The sequence below is a fragment of the Syngnathus typhle genome, linkage group LG21 (assembly GCF_033458585.1).
Source record: "Syngnathus typhle isolate RoL2023-S1 ecotype Sweden linkage group LG21, RoL_Styp_1.0, whole genome shotgun sequence".
Lineage (NCBI taxonomy): Eukaryota > Metazoa > Chordata > Actinopteri > Syngnathiformes > Syngnathidae > Syngnathus > Syngnathus typhle.
In genome coordinates, this window is record NC_083758.1 from 6,315,508 (window position 1) to 6,335,396 (window position 19,889).

Below are 19,889 nucleotides of genomic sequence, written 5' to 3' on the forward strand. Positions count from 1 at the left end.
GTTTGGTCTGAAGTTCTAAATAATCAGACTGCTCCACCTCTCCTTACTTGTTGCTCTGCCCTCCTGGAGGCACTTGCATGCCTGTGGAATAAAAATGTGCACAGCCTTTTGTCTCGCACCACAAGCGGCAGGATAGCAACTCTGGCTCGGCAGGTCCAATTTTTTTTTTTTTTTTTAAACCCGACATGGCCGGCAGCCTCGACAGAAGGGAGAGTCTCCCGAGATGAGCCTGAGGATGCACTAGGTACTGGAATCCATTTTTCCATGTATTATGAAATCATTATGGGACATCTAATTTAAGGTTATAATTCTCCTTTGCCTACTTTTTTTAAATTATCCTTATGATGTGGATAATGCTTTATAGTTTTCATTTCACAGCATTATGAAAATTAATCGTTTGAATTTCTTGGTCTTTATTTAAGACCATAAAAATGCGAGTGGGCCCTGTTTGAGTCCTGTTTTAATTTGATTGATAGAAATAAATACTCGACTAAGAAAAGAATTGAAGGTTAGTTAGTCAGAAAAATTTAGGAAGAAACATTTAGTTAGATGCTTTCAAGAACTTTCAAGTGACTTTTTCACGTCTTCTTTTCTTTGTTACCGAAGAGAAAGCCCAGTTGGACTTCCATGCAGAACAGCAACCTGAAGTGTTGAAAGGCCAATTTTAAAGATGGCGGAAACATTTGAGGACAGAACCAAAATGACCAGCCAGCAGGTTCTCTACGTTTCCAACGGGGACATTCGCGGAAAACGCCGGCATGGTATCTCAACTCTCAAGGTATCACTTGAAATTCCGATTCCAAATACGGTTACATAACTCTAAATTATATCATTTTTTGTCTTTCCAGATGTTTATCGCAGCGTTATCCTTTGCCTATTTCTGCAAGACCCTCGCGGGAACTTTCGTCAAGAGCGCCATCACGCAGCTCGAAAGACGTTTCGATCTCTCCAGCTCCCACGTCGGCCTCGTCGACGGAAGTTTCGAAATGGGTAAAACCAATTTACTCAGAAATCCAGCAACTCGTTTCCTAACTGGATGCAATTTTCTTTCCTGGAGGAAGGCAACTTGTTGTTTTTAGCCGTGGTAAGCCATTATGGCGCCAAAATGCATCGTCCGAGACTCATCGCTGGGGGTTCCGTTCTTATGGCCGTCGGGGCGCTTCTCACTGGCTTGACGCACTTCTTCATGGGACCGTAAGAAAATCCCGGGATAGACACTCAGTGAAGACTTGATTGACCCATTGAAATAATTTCATTATAACCTAAGATCTTCCGTTCCAGCTACAAGTACGACACGGTCATCGCCGCTTTCCAGAATGACAGCATGAGCACCATCGCCTGTCTCCGTCCTGAGAACGACGTGAGCCACGAAATTGGACGTAACACGACACAAGGTAAATCTCTGGGGGATTAACTTTCCTTTTAGTCCCACTGAGCAGCAACATTCCAAAAGAAGTCTCACTTGAAATCTCACTAGAGACGAGTTAACAAATATTTAATTCCGAATGTCAAAGCCTTGGCTTAATATCCAAATACTGGCTACGTTTCAACAATTCCGGGAATGTCCTGGCAGACATGCTCTCATACACACACACACGGCGTGTTTCCCGAAGGTTTCGACTTGAGGGTCACGTCCGTGACACCTTCGGTATGTCAACTGGTCATTTAACCTTGAGAAATCAAATCACTTCTTTAGAGATATGAGCTATCAAGCGGTCAAGCTAGCATCTATGCTAATAGCTTCTACTGCATGGTCCTTCAAACTGATGACACAGTATTATGTCCTCTAATAATCAGTTGAGTGTTTAGTGAGTCACAGTTCCACCAAGACCTCCTTTGAGTTCCTGTGTCTCCATGCAGCCTGCGAAAAAGAATCCAGTTCCAATATGTGGATCTACGTGTTCTTGGGGAACGCGTTACGGGGAATCGGAGAGACTCCAGTCACACCTCTGGGCATCTCGTACATCGACGACTTTGCTAAAGCTGAGAACTCTCCCTTCTACATCGGTAGGTGATATTTTTATAATCCTGATTTGAACGACGGGATCAGAACATCTGGTTTTCTCGTTTGGCAGCTTGTATCCAGACGATTGCTCTTCTTGGTCCTGTTTTCGGCTACCTCCTTGGGTCCTACTGTGCCAATATATACGTTGACATTGGGTTTGTTGATTTAGGTGAGTCTGAAATGTGGATACCAATGGGATTGGTGGATTAAGGCGACATCTTTAATACATTTCAGAAAGTGTAACCATCTCGCCTACTGATGCTCGTTGGGTGGGAGCTTGGTGGATGGGGATGCTAGTGTCCGCCGGCCTCCTCTTCCTCGCTAGCATTCCGTTCTGGTTCTTCCCCCGCTCGCCCGATCTTGAAAAGGACAAACCCGCATCTGAGGAAGAGATTCCGAAAACAATGGATTCCACCAAGCCTATCACAGAAGTCGCCAAAGGTTTGATGGAATCTCATTTTTCTCACCGCTATTTTATGTAACAGTTTTATAATCTCAATCTAGGGTTCCTTCAATCGTTGAAGGACCTGCTGGGTAATCCCATCTACTTCCTGCTCATTTGTGGCAGCATGCTTAAATTCAACGCGCTCGTTGGCATGTTCACCTTCAATGCCAAATATATCGAGCAGCAGTTTGGACAATCGGCATCCAGAGCCAACTTCCTCATAGGTAAGACGATATTTCTTATAGATGAAGATTTAACTTTTAAGGACACTGAAGATATATAACATTAATTAGTTTGTTTTTATAAGCGCAAGTAGACAGATTTGTTACCTTTCCGTGCAACCATGGCAGCTCCAAATGTCTATTTAACCAGGAAAGGTCAAACATTGGCCCGTTCTCACATAGACAATTGATTCTAGGGAGATAAAAAAAAAAAACATTGAGCAATGGAACTCAAGTTAATATTATGCTCCAAGTAGTTGTGTATTGCAAATCAAATAAGGAAGTCAAATAACATCCAAAAAGTTTATCCTAAACTAGCCACGTCTTTATTCTGTTTTTATTTGCAGGGGTTCTGACCCTGCCGGCCGTTGCCATGGGGATTTTTCTAGGAGGCGTGGTGATGAAGCGATACAAGCTCAGCGTCGTGTCGGGGGCTCAGTTCTCATTCGCCGTGTCCCTCGGGGCTTACCTCCTCATGTTTCTCAAATTCGGCACCAAGTGCGACAACATTCCTGTGGCTGGACTCACCGTGTCATACAATGGGTCTGTACTTTAGCTAATACAATCATTGGTCCGGTACTGTATAATTAACCGTCACAGTCAACTAAAGGAAATACAATCTGTGCAGGACGCCAGGAGCGTTACACGGAGGTCAAACTCTCTTCTCGGCGTGTAATAGCAACTGTTCGTGCTCAGCAGAACATTGGGACCCGGTGTGTTCAGATAGTGGCATCACCTACATTTCGCCGTGTATGGCTGGATGCCTGGACTACAGCGGATACGGCAAAAAAACTGTAGGACCTCACATTTTCTTATCAGTAGTTTACAGTACAAGACGTTCTAAACAACCATAGATAATAAAATTCAATATCCTCCTCCAGGTGTTCCATAACTGTACTTGCGTGTCCGCTTCGTACCCGGCGGGCAGCAGTACTTCAGTGAAACTGGGGCAGTGCCCCCAAGCCAGAAGCTGCAGCCGCAGTTTCAGTTCCTACATGGCAGTGTCGGTTCTCAGCGCCTTTATCAGCTCCCTGGGAATCACGCCTGCTTACATGGTCACTATAAGGTGGGTTTTTGAATAGTGATACGTTGATATTCATCAATGTCTACCGTATTTTCCGCACTATAAGGCGCACGGGATTATAAGGCGCACCCTCAATGAATGACCCATTTTAAAACTTTGTCCACATATATACATATATACATTTGGCCCGCGGGCCGGACTTTGGACACGCCTGCTGTAGTGGCTCAATATTGGTGCATGTATAAGGCGCACCTGATTATAAGGCGGCTTTTGAGAAAATTGGAGGTTTTTAGGTGCGCCTTATAGTGCGGAAAATACGTTAATTTTTTTATTGCTATTACAGATGCATCTCGCCGCATCTTAAATCCCTCGCCCTGGGTATGCAGACTTTGATCGTTCGGGTCCTTGGTAAGAATAAAGTTTGTTTTATTGATGATTTGGAATGGATGATTGATGATGTGTTTTTTTCTACAGGTGGAATTCCTGCTCCGATTTATTTTGGGGCATTCATTGATATGACGTGCCTGCAGTGGTCGGTTAAAAAGTGCGGTGGTAGAGGGGCTTGTCGTCTTTATAATGCCGATATGTACAGGTATGACATTCTAAATATTATCGTATATATATAATATATATATTTTTTTTTATAGATGGGTTTATATTATTTAAATTAATTTTATATTTATATTGATATTAATTCAATAATAAGAATTATATTATTCATATTAATTAAAATGTATATTAAATAATATTAATATATATATAATTTATATAATATTTATTTTATGTACATTATTTATTTTATATATATATATTTATTTATGGGTTTACAGGTCTGATGCCACTGAACATTTTGAGTGGGTGAAATTGAAAAAATATTCACAATTTTTTGGAGAAAATAAGGATATGCGTTCAATATTTTAGTAGGAAAATGCCCATGAATTTAACCTCGTCCTATTTGCAGGGTCGTGTTCCTAGGATTGGTTTCGGGTATCAGCGGCGTTTCCTTTTTCTTCACATTCGCCGTGATAATCCTCCTCCGAAAGCAGTTCCAGAAGGACGAGTATGAGCGCTGCAAAAAACAAATCAATGCGAAAGCTTCCAAGGATGTCCAGGGAGTTCCCAACAATGGCTTTGCCATTGAACGCGTCACCAGCGAGGCCGTCGAAGTAGTACAAAAGGTCGAAGCGGAACATCCGGTAAAGAAATCAACGATTGTGAAAGTAACTCATTTGAAAACATCCCAATCCAAATGAAGTTTTAACCTCCCATACGCTAACAGTATTGTTTTTAGCATTATGTATTGAAATATTTTTTATAGTATTAAAGCAAAGTTGTGAAATGTCTTTGTGTCTTTTTTTTTGCACTCGACCAAAATTGAATGACACCACCTTTTTTTCAATACTTTGTTATATTGTTTCTAAACATTACAAATCGTTGTAACATAATGGAAACACTGTTTCAACTTGTGTTGTTTTGACCTCAATGACCGTAGTTGCGCAATCTCTCGAAATAGGAGCTTTCAGTGGCCATGTCAGTACTCCGCAAGCTCGTTAATGTGCCCAAAGATCTTATATGCAAAACAGATATGGGTATTATATACATTATACGCTGTAAAATGTGCCGGAAAAATGGCATATTTTTGCATATTTATACATCAAACCTTCAACAAAACATCAGCCCACATGAACAAGGTCAGTTTTTAGTTTGAAGCTAAACAAAATAGGTTTGCGAATCTTTAAAAAAATAAATAATAATAATATAGCGATATAGTTGAGGGTCCCTGTAATTAGTTCTTCTTGTTGTGACTTGTCCTATTAAAATAATGAGCCGTTCTTCATTATTGATGATGGTAATAGCACGCCATTCATAATTCATCACCAAGTAAAGTCCAGAGGGAAGCAGGAAGGGGCAAAGTTGAGGCGACTGAAAACTTCACAAAGCATCTGGAGGTGCATCAACCTTCCATAGAGTTTTTTTTTTTCCAGTTTCCTTCCTCACACGAATGACAATGACGACGATGGTGACGGATTGCCGCGTGTGGGTTAGGGTGAAAGGTCGTGCCTTACACCCCCGCCAACCTCCACCATCTCATTCATTGTGAATGCTTTTTAAAAAAAATTTTTTACAGCTATATTTGGAGACGTGATGTCACGAGCGGTTTGAGTGCGACACGTATAAATGTTGGCGCGTCGGGAGACGACGTGGCAAAGCTCTGGACTGCTCCACGAGAAATCCTGCTGCAATTGGCATCACCCGCACGACAGCACGTACGTTCATTGGCTTCGTTACTTTTTGTAGTCTAGGACTATATATAAATAGATTATGAATTTACAAATGTTATAATTTCATATTTATTTGTTATTTTGTGTGTATAATTTATGGATATTTTATTATATATTTATTTTATTTATTCATATTATATATGATATTTATGGCTAAAATTACAATTTTAATTGGACTCAATTATTACACTGGTTTGTTGTTATGGTATGAATCTGCACCGTTTAATATTTACTTTATTTTAATAATAGATGTATTTTGGGATTTTTTTTTATGTTAATTCATTTTACATATTCTTGTACCCCCATATTAGGAGAAAAATATTTCCTTTACATTTTGCTGTGATTAACTATTGAGTAATGTTTATATTTATTTATTTTCTTGACTTTTTCAAATATTTGCTCATTGGTATTAGTCCAAAAATATTTTGTCTTCACTTTTAGGGGAAAATTAAAATAATAAATTAGTAAAATCTAATTTCTGTCAAATAAGTGGTAGTTGGGTTTTAAATGAATATTTCTGTTTGAAAATATTTGATGTTATGAAAGCTTCACCTGATGATTATTCACATTTCACATGTTTAAGTAGTAAATGGGACACGCCTCATTCAAATTATTTTTTTTCCCGCAGATCAGTCATGTATCTTCCGAGGGTCCCTGCGCTCGTCTTAATTCTATTTGGATTGTTGCCGTGCATCGCCGCTGCTCCGAGCAACAGGTGAGAAAAAACCAATTCAAATATTCTATTTTGCAATAAACGTCATATGAGATGTAGGCGTATAAGCGGAGGTCAGCGCCTCAAATTGTGCCGGTCTGAAAAGATGTGAAGTACAAATGAGGCCTTTAAAGTGGCCACTTTTTCTTCTGGCCATCAACTTTCTGAGCGATACCATTTCTCATTTGTGATTCAGACACTCCAGTTCCAGCTCATTCGGCGAAGAGGATAGTCCTCGGCCTAATGACCGAGAATGGACCACGTTCCCCTTCTCCAACCCCTTCCTCGGGATCATGGCCTCACGTGAAGTCCCGGATAAGAACAGGTGGATTATCTCTCAAAGTCCATTTGGTGTTTTAATATGGAAAGGCAATTTTTTTTTTTTTTTTTTAGCCACGTCATCCAGAAGAGGAAATGCAACACGGCCACTTGTGTCACCCAAAGACTAGCGGACTTTCTGGTGCGTTCCAGTAACACCATCGGGACGGTGTACGCGCCGACCAACGTGGGATCGGCCACCTACGGCAAGAGGGAGCTACTTCTGCCGCCTAACTACTACTTTCCTCTCTAGTACTCGATAACCAGTAACTGTACAAAAGTGTATTCTTCAGTTGTTTTCATGCTTTTCCACAGTGGCATGATGTGAAAATAAAAAGAATAAAAAACATATTTCGAGGTAAAAATCTGTGGTAAACTTTATTTATAAATATCATTTAAGGAGGGAAAGTCAGTTATGTTGGCTGTTTATATTGTGATTGTAAACAGTTTTGTGCAATGCATTTATCTTCCTCACTTTACTGTAAATATTTTCAAATTCATAATATTAGTCATAACCAGAAACAAGCAGTCCAAATAAATGATGCAATTGGTATGCTGTAATATTTCCCCTGGTTTTCTTTAACCTTACATTTGGCAGAGAACGATATATGTATTTAATTTTTTCATAATAACAGCCCGCAAACAATAACAAATCTCAAACGGTTGGCATAGCAGTCTACTATTTTAGATGGATCTGTTTATTTGGGCTGGGTTGACGTTAAAATATAATATTCATAACACAATGCAGGCGAAATATATTGGATGCATAACAATGTTTAAAAAAAAACACCACGTTCCTTCGGGGAGCAGTTAATCCAGTTTGTTACGCCACAGTGTGTTTGTATTTGAGTCAAGTGTTTACTTCCTGCAGGCTTTATTTTGGGGAGCATCATGAATAATCAAATATGATGCACGGAAATATTATATACACCTACATGGTTGAAATGGACATAATAATTTTCTGGAAAAAAAAAACCCATCCAGGTCAGTTGATGACTTTAAGCAAAAAAATAATGAATAAAAAACAACAACACAAATTGCATTGCACTTCAGCCACCATTCAGTGTGGAGTTGTTTACATCACTGCGCTTATGTAGGCTGATGAAAGTGTCATGTCTAATTTTGCACTGGTGGCCCCATTAGTCTCTGACTTTACAGGTACACTTGTCGTCTAAATTCATATAACAGGGGTTGCCTCATTGGTCGGAATAATGAGAAAAATAACCAAAGGTATGCTTTTTAATCCAGGAGAGTGTGGCTAGAAATAGAAATGGACGAGTTTATATATCAACACACTGCAATGCCATTTTGAATACACACTGTAAGTCTTCTTACATTTTTAGTACTCATTTGTATCTTAAATATGGGGAAAGAATGAATAATATACATTAAATTAAAAAATTAATAAAATAATATCGAAAATGGCAATATTTGAATAGTTTTGAGAAACATACAACATCTTTGATATATTCAAAGTCCCTTTTACTTGAAACAGCACTAGGAAGTTATTTTTATGAATCACATTTTAATTCGCGTATGAGTCACTCTTTACCAGTTGCCGTTTAAACGTCTTTATCGCTTGCCGTAGTTTATGTAAACACGGAAGTAAATTTATCTTCGCCTTGCCACTCGCGTGTAGCCTTATAAAAACTCTTCTAATTTACCATAGGACTATTTTAAAACACAATTGCTCAATAATTATTGTAGTTACATACTATCGCCCTGAATGACCTGGAGATTTTAATTTTGAAGCTGATTCTAGCGCTCGGAAATGTTTTACTAAACATTAGCTTGTTTTTTTACCATGGCTGATAAAGTCTGCAAAACGTTCAAATTTATCGTCGTTGGAGGTGGCATCGCGGGGGTGACGTGTGTTGAACAGGTGAAATATTAGCACAAAACATCAATATAAGCTTGTACACGTGTTCAGAATTTCTAAATATTAGTTTTGCGTGTGTCAACAGTTGTCATACAGTTTACCGTCAGCTGACGTAGCTCTGATTACCGCAGGCCTCCAGATAAAGACAGTCACCAACTATAAACAGGTCAGAAAAACATGGAAGTCTGTCAGATCTTACTCCCACAATTTATCTTAAATATACACACCTCACCAAGTGACGTTCGTCCCTCATGACATGTCTGTGTTATCCCAAAGGTCGCCAAAGTTCTGGAAGAGTTTGATGTGGAGGAGAAACCAGCCAGTGTTCTGGAGGAGAAATTCCCCAACCTGACCGTTATTCACTCGGCTGTTAAAACATTGCACACACAATCACATGTAAGGTTCCTTTAGTTTTTGTTTAGTTTTTGTCAAGTATAATGTACGCAGGAAGTGCTTCGAACTACAGGCAAGATATTTATAGAATGTCTCCCCCTTGTGGGAACATGGGTACACTACACCAATACAAAAAAAACAATCATAATATATATATTTCTGTATCTGCAGTTGGTGGAGACTGCAGATGGAAACATTTATGGCTACGAAAAGCTTTGCATCTGCAGCGGGGCCAGACCGAAGCTGCTAACCCAGGACAGGCCATTCGTGCTGGGCATTCGGGACACGGACAGTGCCCAGGTAGCTACCGCCGTTTAGAATCTTAATCATAAAGTTGAACTTTCTAGTTCAACACGCTTCTGTTTCAGGAGTTTCAAAAGCAGTTAACTCAAGCCAGGAGGATCGTTGTTGTCGGAAATGGCGGGATTGCCTTGGAGTTAGTGTAAGTACGTCTTGATGATGCCACAAGAGGGCGCCGAAGCAATCTTTTCTGAGTGAAATAAGTGAAGTTAGCAATAACAATGTGTAGGTACGAGGTGGAAGGCTGCGAGGTGATCTGGGCCGTGAAGGACAAGGCCATTGGGAACACCTTCTTCGACGCGGGGGCGGCCCGATTCCTCATCCCGTCGCTGAGCGCCGACAAGCCGGAGCGGGCGGCCCCCTGCAAGAGGGCTCGCTACACCACAGACGACCCGAAAGCCGGCGAGCTTCAGACCTTCACTTCAGGTCTGGATTCTAATGTTGTTCTCATCCCGCCGCTCACATGTGCCGTTGCTTCCAGATCGACACTCACGACGTGGCGCTGGTCCCACAGAGTCCGGCAGCGCGCTCGGTCCAGACTGGCACCAAGGACTGGTTCTCAAAGGAGCGGAGTGGGTGAGGCAAACAAAACGTTGAGGGATTATTTATGTTGGATGTAAAAATGTATTGACCCTATTTTGTCCGTGTTGCGATCAGGCATCCCGCGGGGTTTCAGTGGAATATCAGTGTGAGGTGGAAACGATCTTCACCTCTGAGGAAATGCTCAACTCCCAATCCCAAACACCGAAACCCGATACTGGTGAGAACTAGATCTTCACTGACTAAAGAAAGTCTACACAGCCAGCAGTTATTTAAAAAAAAACCACATCATTGTGACTGATAAAATGTACAACTAAAAAATAAACAACTGATAATGTAGTTGCACAAGTGTGCACACCCTCTTATAAATAACATTATGGCTGTGTTCCTAGCACCCTAAATAAAGTTCGGATGTTCTAGCTGCCTTTTCCTGACATTCTCCTTTTACCCCAGAATCAACCTGGCCCGTTTACGTCCTGCTGACCAACGGCAAGACATTCGGCTGCGACTTTATCGTGAGCGCCACGGGCGTCACGCCCAACACGGAACCATTTCTTCACGGCAACAACGTATGTAGACTTTTTAAGCCACCTAGATGTCACTAGAGGACAGAAGCAAGTCCAACCAGTATTTTGTGTAAATGCATATCTTGTCGTTAAGTTCGCTCTGGCGGAAGACGGCGGCCTCCGAGTGGACGACCACATGGCGACATCGGAGCCGGACGTCTACGCCGCCGGAGACGTTTGCACGGCATGCTGGGAGCACAGCCCGCTGTGGCAGCAGGTAAGCCAAGGTCCAATATAAGAACCCGGACGCCATTACGATATATTCCGCTTGCTTTCCAGATGCGCTTGTGGACGCAGGCTCGTCAGATGGGCTGGCACGCCGGCCGCTGCATGGCCGCCTGCGTCCTGTCCGAAGCTATCGAGCTGGACTTCTGCTTTGAGCTCTTCTCACACATCACTCAATTCTTTAACTACAAGGTGACATGTTTTTTTTTTTCTTTTCTTGAGTACTTACCGTCAGGTTATTCATCAAATATTTTTTGTAGGTGGTTTTACTGGGAAAGTTTAACGCGCAAGGCCTGGGGTCCGACTATGAGCTGCTACTACGCTACACCAAAGGCCAGGAGTATGTCAAGGTGACATCACTCAAGCCATCGCAAACTTAAATCAGGAAATGGAACAACTTCTTTTTGGGTTCCAGGTGGTTCTGCAAGGCGGCAGGATGGTCGGGGCGGTGCTGATCGGTGAAACCGACTTAGAAGAGACCTTTGAGAACCTCATCTTGAACCGGATGGATCTCACGCAGTACGGGGAGGATCTTCTCAACCCCAACATCGATATCGAGGACTACTTTGATTGAGCGGAAGGCAAAAAAAAAAAAATCTAAATGTGTACATGAAAAGGACATTTGAGTTCATGTTCTGCAAGTTAATGAGTAATGAGTCTGGTTTAATTAGACTTGCAAAGGGGTGGAGCCTTTCCAGTACATTTCCATTGGAAGTCGAGATGGAAAATTCAATTTATTTCCACTTTTGCCTTGTAGAGTTTCCATTAACGTTAACCAGACACATCACTGCACAGTATTCTGATTTGGATGCGGAAAACTAGTTGATACTCAGCTCACCTGTCTTTGTGGAATAAAACAAAAACTTTTGTTGCTATGTAGATCACATTTCAATCCAAACAGCTCCCCCCCTGTGTCTCGACAAACCTTTTAACAAACAAGGTTATTATTGTTAGCCGGGACATGTTGCTCTTGGCGATGTGTCTGTTTGAAAATCCCCCTGACGTGCTCGCTTTAAAAATAAAAAAAGACACGTGGAAGCATTGACGTATTTAAGCCATTCAAGTCGAGAGTCGTACCGATTTTTCCACATTTTGTTGTGTTTTGGTTCACATATTTTCCAGGTCAGTGGTTAAGGTTGAGGTTAGCGCTAAGTCGTGACAGTGTTTGGGTTCAAAGTAAGCTAATCAGTGTGACGATAGCGTACACACAGGAATTAGGTTCATCTTGATTTATTGTAATTGATGTCACAAAGGGCCGTTTGACTCCTCTGATGAAGAATCACATGTAACCATTCTTCTTATCCAGCCTGCGGAACCACAAGGTCTTATTATGCTGGATAAGGAACAGGACGTATGATTGTGGCCATCATATGCTGACATATTTTAGGCTGTGCAGAAAAAAAAGTGTTGATGTGAGGTTATGTCATTTGCAGATGCATCCTGCTTTTTTAAAAGAAAAAATATTTTAGGGTCAGTGGGAACAGTAGTCAAAACAGAGTCAGAAACATGCATCTAGAAACAAAATAATTACAGGTATCAATGTCAATGATTACGTGTGACGTCATACATAGGTCCAATGTAAATCCACGTTGCCTTATCTCATTTGCCCTCTGTGCATTGAAAAGGAACAATGCACAAAAGGGGAGTGCTGTCGATGCAGACAGTGCGATCCATTTAAGTAAAGTGGATTTGCCGTCACTATCCGCCCGCCTACTTGGCTCAGAGCAGCTGACATTTTAAACGTCCAGACTTTGACGCACAGCTCACCCCATTCGAAGTGGCTTGCGGATGTGACGTCATTTGCATAGCGCATTAACGCTTTAGCTGGTGTACGCTTGTGTAGCGCACTAGGGAGTGCCGTTTAATGTTACGTAACTCTCAATATATCAGTTATCGATTTTTTTGTCTCATAAAATGCTAAGTATTCATTTTAATAGGCTTTTTTTTATCCATCAACAAGGACGTGAACGCGGTTTTAATCACATACGTTATGATATGGATGACAAGTGAAGTGCGTATGTCTTCAAATCGGTGTACGCTTATACTTTATCCAAGCGCTTCTTCTAGACTTCTAGACCATAATGCACCGGGAGAACTTTTCCCGGTGGTGGGCGGGGTAATTTGGAGAGGCGTTGCCCCATTCGGTCTCCACTCAGTGACTCTATATGCAGCAGATCTGTCACGCGTTCATCATACCTTGCTTCCTTCTCGCACGTATTACTTCCTTGTTACGATAATAACATCAAAAATACTAATAAAATATGGCTAACTACATTCACGTACCCGAAGAGGCTCCAGCCGTGCCCAAAATAGACGTGATAGTTGAAGAGAGTGACTACAGAACCGGCGCCCTGAAATTGGTCAAGGAGCTGAGACCGAACTGGAAACCCTCCGAGGTCAAAATAAAGGTGCAATTTATGTCTTTTTGTTTTTGATTCCTTATAAAAACCACCTTCGATGGTTATAACAGTGACGCTAGCTTAAAGCTCTTTGAAGCGCATCCAAGATAGCGGAGTGGCTCCAAACGACAACCTCCTTATCAAAAATGGCCACTGTAGATGTATAATACCGGAAAATGGATCACCGATGAATTTATAACGAAATGTTACTTGTAATAGTGGCTTTTATTACAGTCGAGATGCGGGCCAATTTTTCTTGGCCTATAAGCATCTGCGTCACTTCCAAGTCACGATCGAAACCTTCGCGAGCTTTCGGTGGACAGCTCCAGTCGGTCACTTTATTAGGTACACCCTCTTAACCAGCAACTCGGGTTTTTTAAATGTTATAACATGGAATATACTTATTTATTGCCAACTAATGTGATGTCATATATTCATATTCTGTCATTATATGTCGTTGCCATAATTGTCAATTATTTGGGTTATTATGTGTATTTCCAGGACAAAAGTGCCTACAACACAAAGTCAAGTTTGAATAGATTATTTAAACCGTTGCTCTGTTTATTTGCCTGAGCGTTTTCAACTATACTTACATGATAATATTCCTGAATAAACATGGAGAATGTTTTTCCACCTTCAACCTTGGTGGTTATCTATTAAAGAGGTGGAAGCTGACATGCTTTTTTCGCACATCCCCTCAGACGCAGTTTTGTTGTGACTGGGGTGGATGGATTGTAGGGGCATGTCAACACAGGATTGGAACTGGTCACACGCCCTCACCCTTTTTTTCCCCATCTTCATGAATGAGCTAGTGAAGAGCAAAACTCAGCAAATACGGCCACATGAAAATAAAATTCCTGTCATTCCCAGTCGGTGCCTCATAGTGGCAACAATTACAAGGGCTGGTATGTTGACGCCCCCCCCCACCCGACGCAGAGCAGCTCTAACAAATGCTCCCCGGCCTCAACGCAAAGCGGCTCGAATGCAGTCATCATCATCATCATCGGTTTAAAGTCCGCTTTCCAGGCGCTGCTGGGTTGGACTGGGTTCTCGATATGGCCTTCTTCCACCGGGAACGGTCCATGGCCATCTCGTGGTTGATGCCGAGTGCCTCCATGTCGGCTGCCACGGTCACCTGCCAGGTCTTTTTAGGTCGGCCACTGGGTCTTGTTCCCTCTACGTTATACGACATAACTTTCTTCACCCAGTCGTTCTCGTCCTTCCTCACTACATGTCCGTACCATCGCAGTCCAACCTGCATGTTCTGTCAAATTGGTCATGTTACGCAACATGACCGATTAAAAAATATTCAGAATTGTTTCCCTGTTCTCCACCTAGTTCTTTACTGATGGCATCACTAATAAGCTTCTGGGCTGTTACGTGGGCGCCGCCATGGAAGACGTGGTGCTGGTTCGTATCTACGGTAACAAGACGGAGCTTTTGATCGACCGCGAGAACGAGGTGAAGAGTTTCCGGGTGCTCCACGCCCATCGCTGCGCCCCGCGTCTCTACTGCACCTTCAACAACGGCTTGTGCTACGAGTTCCTCGAAGGCGCCGCTCTGGAGCCCGAGCACATCCGTAGCCAGCCTGTATTCAGGTATCTTATATTTTCACCGCACTCCGGTTCTTTTGGCATTCCTGAACTCTCATTGCTTTTCCAGGCTGATTGCCAGACAGCTCGCCAAATATCACGCTATCCACGCCCACAACGGCTGGGTGCCCCAGTCGGACTTGTGGCTGAAGATGGGCAAATATTTCTCTCTCATCCCAAAGTACTTCACGGATCCGGAGAAGAATGCGAGGTAAGGCCGCTAGCCGTCATTTGCTGCTAGCTTAATGCTAACATATAATGTAAAACAGCATTGAAGTGCTGCCGGAAATTAGCATTAGTTGAGATAAGGATTTGATTTCCCCCCCATGGAAGACTAATTCAAACATCGAGTATCTTTTCAGCTCCGACTTTTGAGTAGTATGAATCTTTACAAAGGTTATGGCGCCTATTGTTGCTAGGCTATTTTTAGCGCCACGCCAAAGGAGTGTTTAGCGTTTGAGAAGTCTGGTGGCAATAACAAACAATTCTGTGCGTTAGCACCGTAGAGGAATCCAAAACAAACACTGACTATCTACTCAGGTGTTGTCAAGGGAACAAATAAAACTCATTACTTTCCGTCTCAGGTTGAAGACGGAGGTGCCCAGTCCGCATTGCCTCCGAGACGAGCTGGTGTGGCTGCAGCAGAGCTTGTCGGTGCTGGGCTCGCCCGTGGTCCTGTGCCACAACGACCTGCTGTGCAAGAACATTATCTACAACCAGCAGGCCGGTGAGTCATTGGCGCACGAGTGTGCATCTTGTAAAATCTGCTGAGTGGCTGCTTCGAGCTAAGCGTCTCCCGCCCGCCGCGTTTTGCTCATTGACCCTCGCGCGTAGTCCGAGGTGGTTAAAAGTGTTAAACTTCATTCACTGCCATTGACGTCCATTTTGTCGGCGAGGGGGCGGGGCCTTTCTCACAGGAAGAACAGCCGAGACAATGGAGAACTTCAGGCGCCGATGCTAAAGTGTGCTAAAGTATTTCATATCAGGAAAGCGTCTCAAAAGATGGAAGGAGGGGTTGCGTTTGCGGAGAAATGTTGCGTGAAAAGGCAACAAGGCAAATTCTGTCCGCGAGCGAGTGAGCATGTGTGAACGATGTTTGCCCCAACTTTTTCATCTGCTGCGCAGGGGGGGCTATAGCCACTGCCTGGAGGTGTTCAGTTGTGTCCCGCTAGGACCCACTCTCCACCTGGTAACCCACCTCAAAGTGTCTTTCTCTCTAGTCCAGCACCACCTCAAAAAAAAAAAAAAGGCTGAGGGGGGAAAAAAAAACAACCAAAAATGTCAGGGCAAAAAAATATATATAGTTTGAAAAGTCCCATGCATTTGGTTTCCCTGCAAATTGGAATTGTGTTACAACTGGACATGTCAAAGCAAGGGTTTGTATTTTGAGAGCGAGCTGCTTGTAACCGAACGCTTCCATTCCTCACATTGCATGCAGCAGATTAATGACACAAAAATACAAATGGCTGACATCTGCATGAGGCCTCTGAGTCAGTCTTATGTAACTGCACTTGGCCCTGAGGGCTTTTTGTCTACTCAGTAGATTTTGTGTCGAATTCTCTCTTTTTTTCTTTTTTTTTTTTTACTACTCCACCTTTTAGGGCCTCCTTCTGTCATATTCCCGTCCGACCAGTCTTGGCAGGCGTCCCGGACTTGCATGCGTCCAAAGCAAACAGCCTCCTCTTTCCGTGCTTTTCCTCTTTGCAGATAACTCAGTTTGAGAACATTGTCCGTCCAAAACCGACTTTAAAAGCTTCTCAAAATGCAAACTCACGCTTGACTTTTTTTTTCTTTTTTGGGTAGGGGGGGGGTCAAGTAAGAAACCAATTGACAGTCTGACATTCTGAGTTATCAAAGGGATAAAAAAAACAAACAACAACATTATCATCTTTTTGCATGAGTCATCACAACTCCTGTGTAAACAACACCGCTTGTCCACGCAGGGAACGTAAAGTTCATCGACTACGAGTACGCCGGCTACAATTACCAAGCCTACGACATTGGGAATCATTTCAATGAGTTTGCCGGTGAGTCTCGTCAAATAAAACAAAAATCGTTGACAAAATTAAAATGAAAAAAATTGGGTTTGTCCGCAGGCTTGAACGAAGTGGATTATAGCCACTACCCGGCGAGACCTTTCCAGCTGCAATGGCTGCGCTCGTACCTGGAAGCCTACAAGGAGCACAAAGGTCTGAACGACCAGGTGACAGACAGAGAAGTGGAGACGCTTTACGTGCAAGTCAACCGCTTCGCCCTGGTAAGTGCTTCGATCCGTGCGCTCGGATTAAAGGACGCCCGATTGCTTTTTATGCACCCGGTTAAAATGCATGTGCTCGCTTGATGGGTGAAGTCCAACATTATACGGCGAATTTTATGACTTGGGATAACTAAGAAGATGCCGGGGTTGTGGAGGTTGAAAAAGAGGACAAGCCTGGAGGATGGGCGAGCGGCCGGATTGTGTTTCAGGTGTTTGTCACGGTTGCTATGGTGACTTTCAACTCCCTTGTGTTTCGGGTGTTAGCAGCAGTCGCCGTGGCGACCCTAATTCTCGCCGCCGTTGTCATCGAGTCGGTTTCCGATGACAGGAACGGCCGACCAGATGAGTACAGAAGAACAAAAAATGTGTCGGGATGGAATAAATGAAATAGGAAATGGAGAGATGCCGCGATAAAGGCCGCTAGCGCCCAACGCTAATCTTTTTTTGTTTCTTTGCTTTCGTTTCTGGCAGGCATCACATTTCTTCTGGGCTCTTTGGGCTTTGATTCAAGCCAAATTCTCCACCATTGACTTTGACTTCTTGGAGTAAGTTGCTTTGCACTATTTACTGTCAACATGACACCTGACTGACGTCGGACCTTCCGTTCTAGATATGCAGTGCTGCGCTTCAACCAGTACTTCAAGATGAAACCCGAGGTAGCCGTGTTGAGCCTACCCGAATAAAAAAAAAACACGCCCCCACACACCCCGCCCCTCGCCCGATCCCTCTTGTTCCTTCCGCGCTTCCTCCAGGCCTCCACGCCCTGCTCAGTGCCTCTCTTACAACGAGCCTAGAGCGCCCTCTATGGGCGCACGCTGGTAAGACTTTTGCGTTCAGTGCCTGGTTGCGAGGGTGGCGCGTCAATCTTAACGGGTTACGGGAGCTAGCTCGCGCGCGATCGGAAAACCCGTTGGAATGTGAAGCGGATGTGCGTTGAAGTGCACACTAGATAAGGAAGGGGGGCTAAAAATGTAAAATTACTACTATGAAAATGCTGCAGGAAATACCTGCCGGCTTTTTTTTTTGTATTGAAACCCTTATTTTCGGGCCAGCATCGTTTCTGACGTGCCCGGAATTGCCATCCAGTCATCCTTCGCGTACGCTAAGGGTCAGAACGAGTCGGCCAGGTTTTGCATTCCGTGTTCGTTGAAATGGGAGCAATCAGATGAGACCAAAACTGCTTTAGTAGTAGCGATCGAGAAAAACGCGACGTCATCGGTGAGACAAAATGGCTGCCATTGACACACGGACCAACAGACAGAAAGCATTTAAAGGAGAAGGTTGTTACTTTGCCACAAGCCGGCCGGCGCCAATGGGAGGCTTCTTAAAACTAGATTAGGGGAAGGAAAAAAAAATATCCACATTTTTGTTTTATTCTCCAAACTACTCGAGAATCTATATTCTTTTCCAGAGCTGTGTTTCACATGTTGCAGCAATAATTTCAGCTTTTTAAAAAATGACTTAGGGCTTCCTGAGCTGCTAAAACACGGAAAGGCAATGTATGGATTTTTATCACGACGGGATTTTTTTTTTTCTCTCCTACTTTCCCATGTTCACTTTGCACTGTTCATCTTCCACAGTTGAGAAGTGTTGGTTCGCCACTGTGCTCTTATTTTCTACTCGTCCGGATGGAGAAATAAGGTCCATCCTTTATTTATGCCAGTGGCAGAGCAGACATCATGTGAAATCACAAATCCATGCACATAAGTTTTTGAAATGTGAAAAGAATGCATCTAAAGAGGAACAGTTACTGTCACAATTTTGGAACTACGGTCAAACGCATCATCTCAAAGGCAGGTTTTAGTTGCATGAAGTTATTTTTTTCTCATGTGTCCTGTGGCCATTGTAGTATATTGTTTATAATGTACAGCAAACAAAATGTAATATCTTGCTTATTTGAATCTTTCATATTAAAAAAAAGGTTATTAAAAACGGAATAGAAGTGAAACAAAAAGGTTGACTAAATACTGTAAACAAACTTAGAAAAGAAATAAAAGAGTATTTACGCTCATATCCGCTGTGTGTGTTTTCTTTACATTTATTTTGCATTTTTGCTGACACCTATCGTCTTCTGCAGGAAAATGTCAGCAACGCCTCAATTCACCACAAGGTGGCAGCAGAGTCATCAAAACAAAATCGGATATCAGGTGCGCCAAATGATAATCACCTTGCACGTATGTTTACGTCCAAAATCGAAAACTAAGCATGTAATATACGTTTTTAAGAGAGCGGCCGCTTATTTTTTAAATGCAATTGCCTGTCTTGAGTTCGATATGAGACATTCTATGCTCTGAAGTTGTCAACAAGCATGCAACCATTTTAGGAAAACCGAAAAAACGAGGGATGAATCCGCAGACGAAGCTTCATCAAACTAAGTGCTCTGAACATTGCTTAAAGGTGAGTTTTCACATTAACTAGTTCTTGTGCACAAACTTGTGGAAAACGCGTGATGTAATCCTGGGAGTCCAATTAAAAAGCAATCAAAACTGTCTTATCGTTCTCCAGTAACAATGTAAGACCTACTTTTTGTCTTCAAGCGAATGTTTTTATTATTATTATATATTCAAACAATTATAAGGGTGCATTGCCAGCTCGCTGACTATAATTCACTTATCTCCCTCCTCTTAACCGCACAAATATCACAGACATTAATTACTGACTTGTTCTCATTTGCAAAATAAATCCAGATCTTTTCTTGCATGTACAAAATATGCTGAGGCAACTACAGTAA

At 42.6% G+C, this 19,889-nt stretch overlaps 4 protein-coding genes and 1 long non-coding RNA gene across 5 annotated transcripts; 4 read left to right on the plus strand and 1 right to left on the minus strand.

Annotated features, from left to right (window-relative positions):
* The first annotated feature begins 63 nt into the window (after window positions 1-63).
* On the plus strand, window positions 64-5,034 carry LOC133145579 (solute carrier organic anion transporter family member 1C1-like). The gene is made up of 15 exons (XM_061269197.1): window positions 64-244; window positions 607-778; window positions 849-990; window positions 1,062-1,194; window positions 1,282-1,394; window positions 1,861-2,007; window positions 2,076-2,174; window positions 2,240-2,446; window positions 2,510-2,674; window positions 3,019-3,214; window positions 3,300-3,465; window positions 3,553-3,737; window positions 4,039-4,103; window positions 4,170-4,287; window positions 4,657-5,034. The coding sequence occupies exons 2-15, from the start codon at window positions 671-673 to the stop codon at window positions 4,946-4,948; spliced, it is 2,136 nt and encodes a 711-aa protein (XP_061125181.1). The 5' UTR covers window positions 64-244; window positions 607-670; the 3' UTR covers window positions 4,949-5,034.
* Window positions 2,001-2,907, minus strand: LOC133145581 (uncharacterized). Its single transcript, XR_009710938.1, has 3 exons — window positions 2,780-2,907; window positions 2,262-2,386; window positions 2,001-2,180 (listed from the first exon to the last, which is right to left on the minus strand). It is a non-coding gene; the product is annotated as an uncharacterized LOC133145581 (long non-coding RNA).
* Window positions 5,035-6,606: 1,572 nt separating the features above from the next.
* Window positions 6,607-7,388, plus strand: LOC133145565 (islet amyloid polypeptide). The gene is made up of 3 exons (XM_061269178.1): window positions 6,607-6,692; window positions 6,886-7,014; window positions 7,083-7,388. Exons 1-3 carry the CDS (start codon window positions 6,613-6,615, stop codon window positions 7,258-7,260), a joined length of 387 nt encoding a protein of 128 aa, XP_061125162.1. The 5' UTR covers window positions 6,607-6,612; the 3' UTR covers window positions 7,261-7,388.
* A 1,360-nt stretch (window positions 7,389-8,748) lies between these two features.
* pyroxd1 (pyridine nucleotide-disulphide oxidoreductase domain 1) lies at window positions 8,749-11,948 on the plus strand. The gene is made up of 13 exons (XM_061269177.1): window positions 8,749-8,889; window positions 8,972-9,052; window positions 9,163-9,282; window positions 9,451-9,579; window positions 9,648-9,721; window positions 9,809-10,005; window positions 10,061-10,155; window positions 10,237-10,339; window positions 10,573-10,688; window positions 10,780-10,902; window positions 10,965-11,102; window positions 11,171-11,260; window positions 11,326-11,948. Exons 1-13 carry the CDS (start codon window positions 8,812-8,814, stop codon window positions 11,482-11,484), a joined length of 1,503 nt encoding a protein of 500 aa, XP_061125161.1. The 5' UTR covers window positions 8,749-8,811; the 3' UTR covers window positions 11,485-11,948.
* A 1,089-nt stretch (window positions 11,949-13,037) lies between these two features.
* On the plus strand, window positions 13,038-19,169 carry etnk1 (ethanolamine kinase 1). The gene is made up of 8 exons (XM_061269348.1): window positions 13,038-13,318; window positions 14,648-14,907; window positions 14,972-15,112; window positions 15,486-15,628; window positions 16,845-16,928; window positions 16,998-17,158; window positions 17,630-17,703; window positions 17,769-19,169. The coding sequence occupies exons 1-8, from the start codon at window positions 13,172-13,174 to the stop codon at window positions 17,839-17,841; spliced, it is 1,083 nt and encodes a 360-aa protein (XP_061125332.1). The 5' UTR covers window positions 13,038-13,171; the 3' UTR covers window positions 17,842-19,169.
* Window positions 19,170-19,889: the final 720 nt, after the last annotated feature.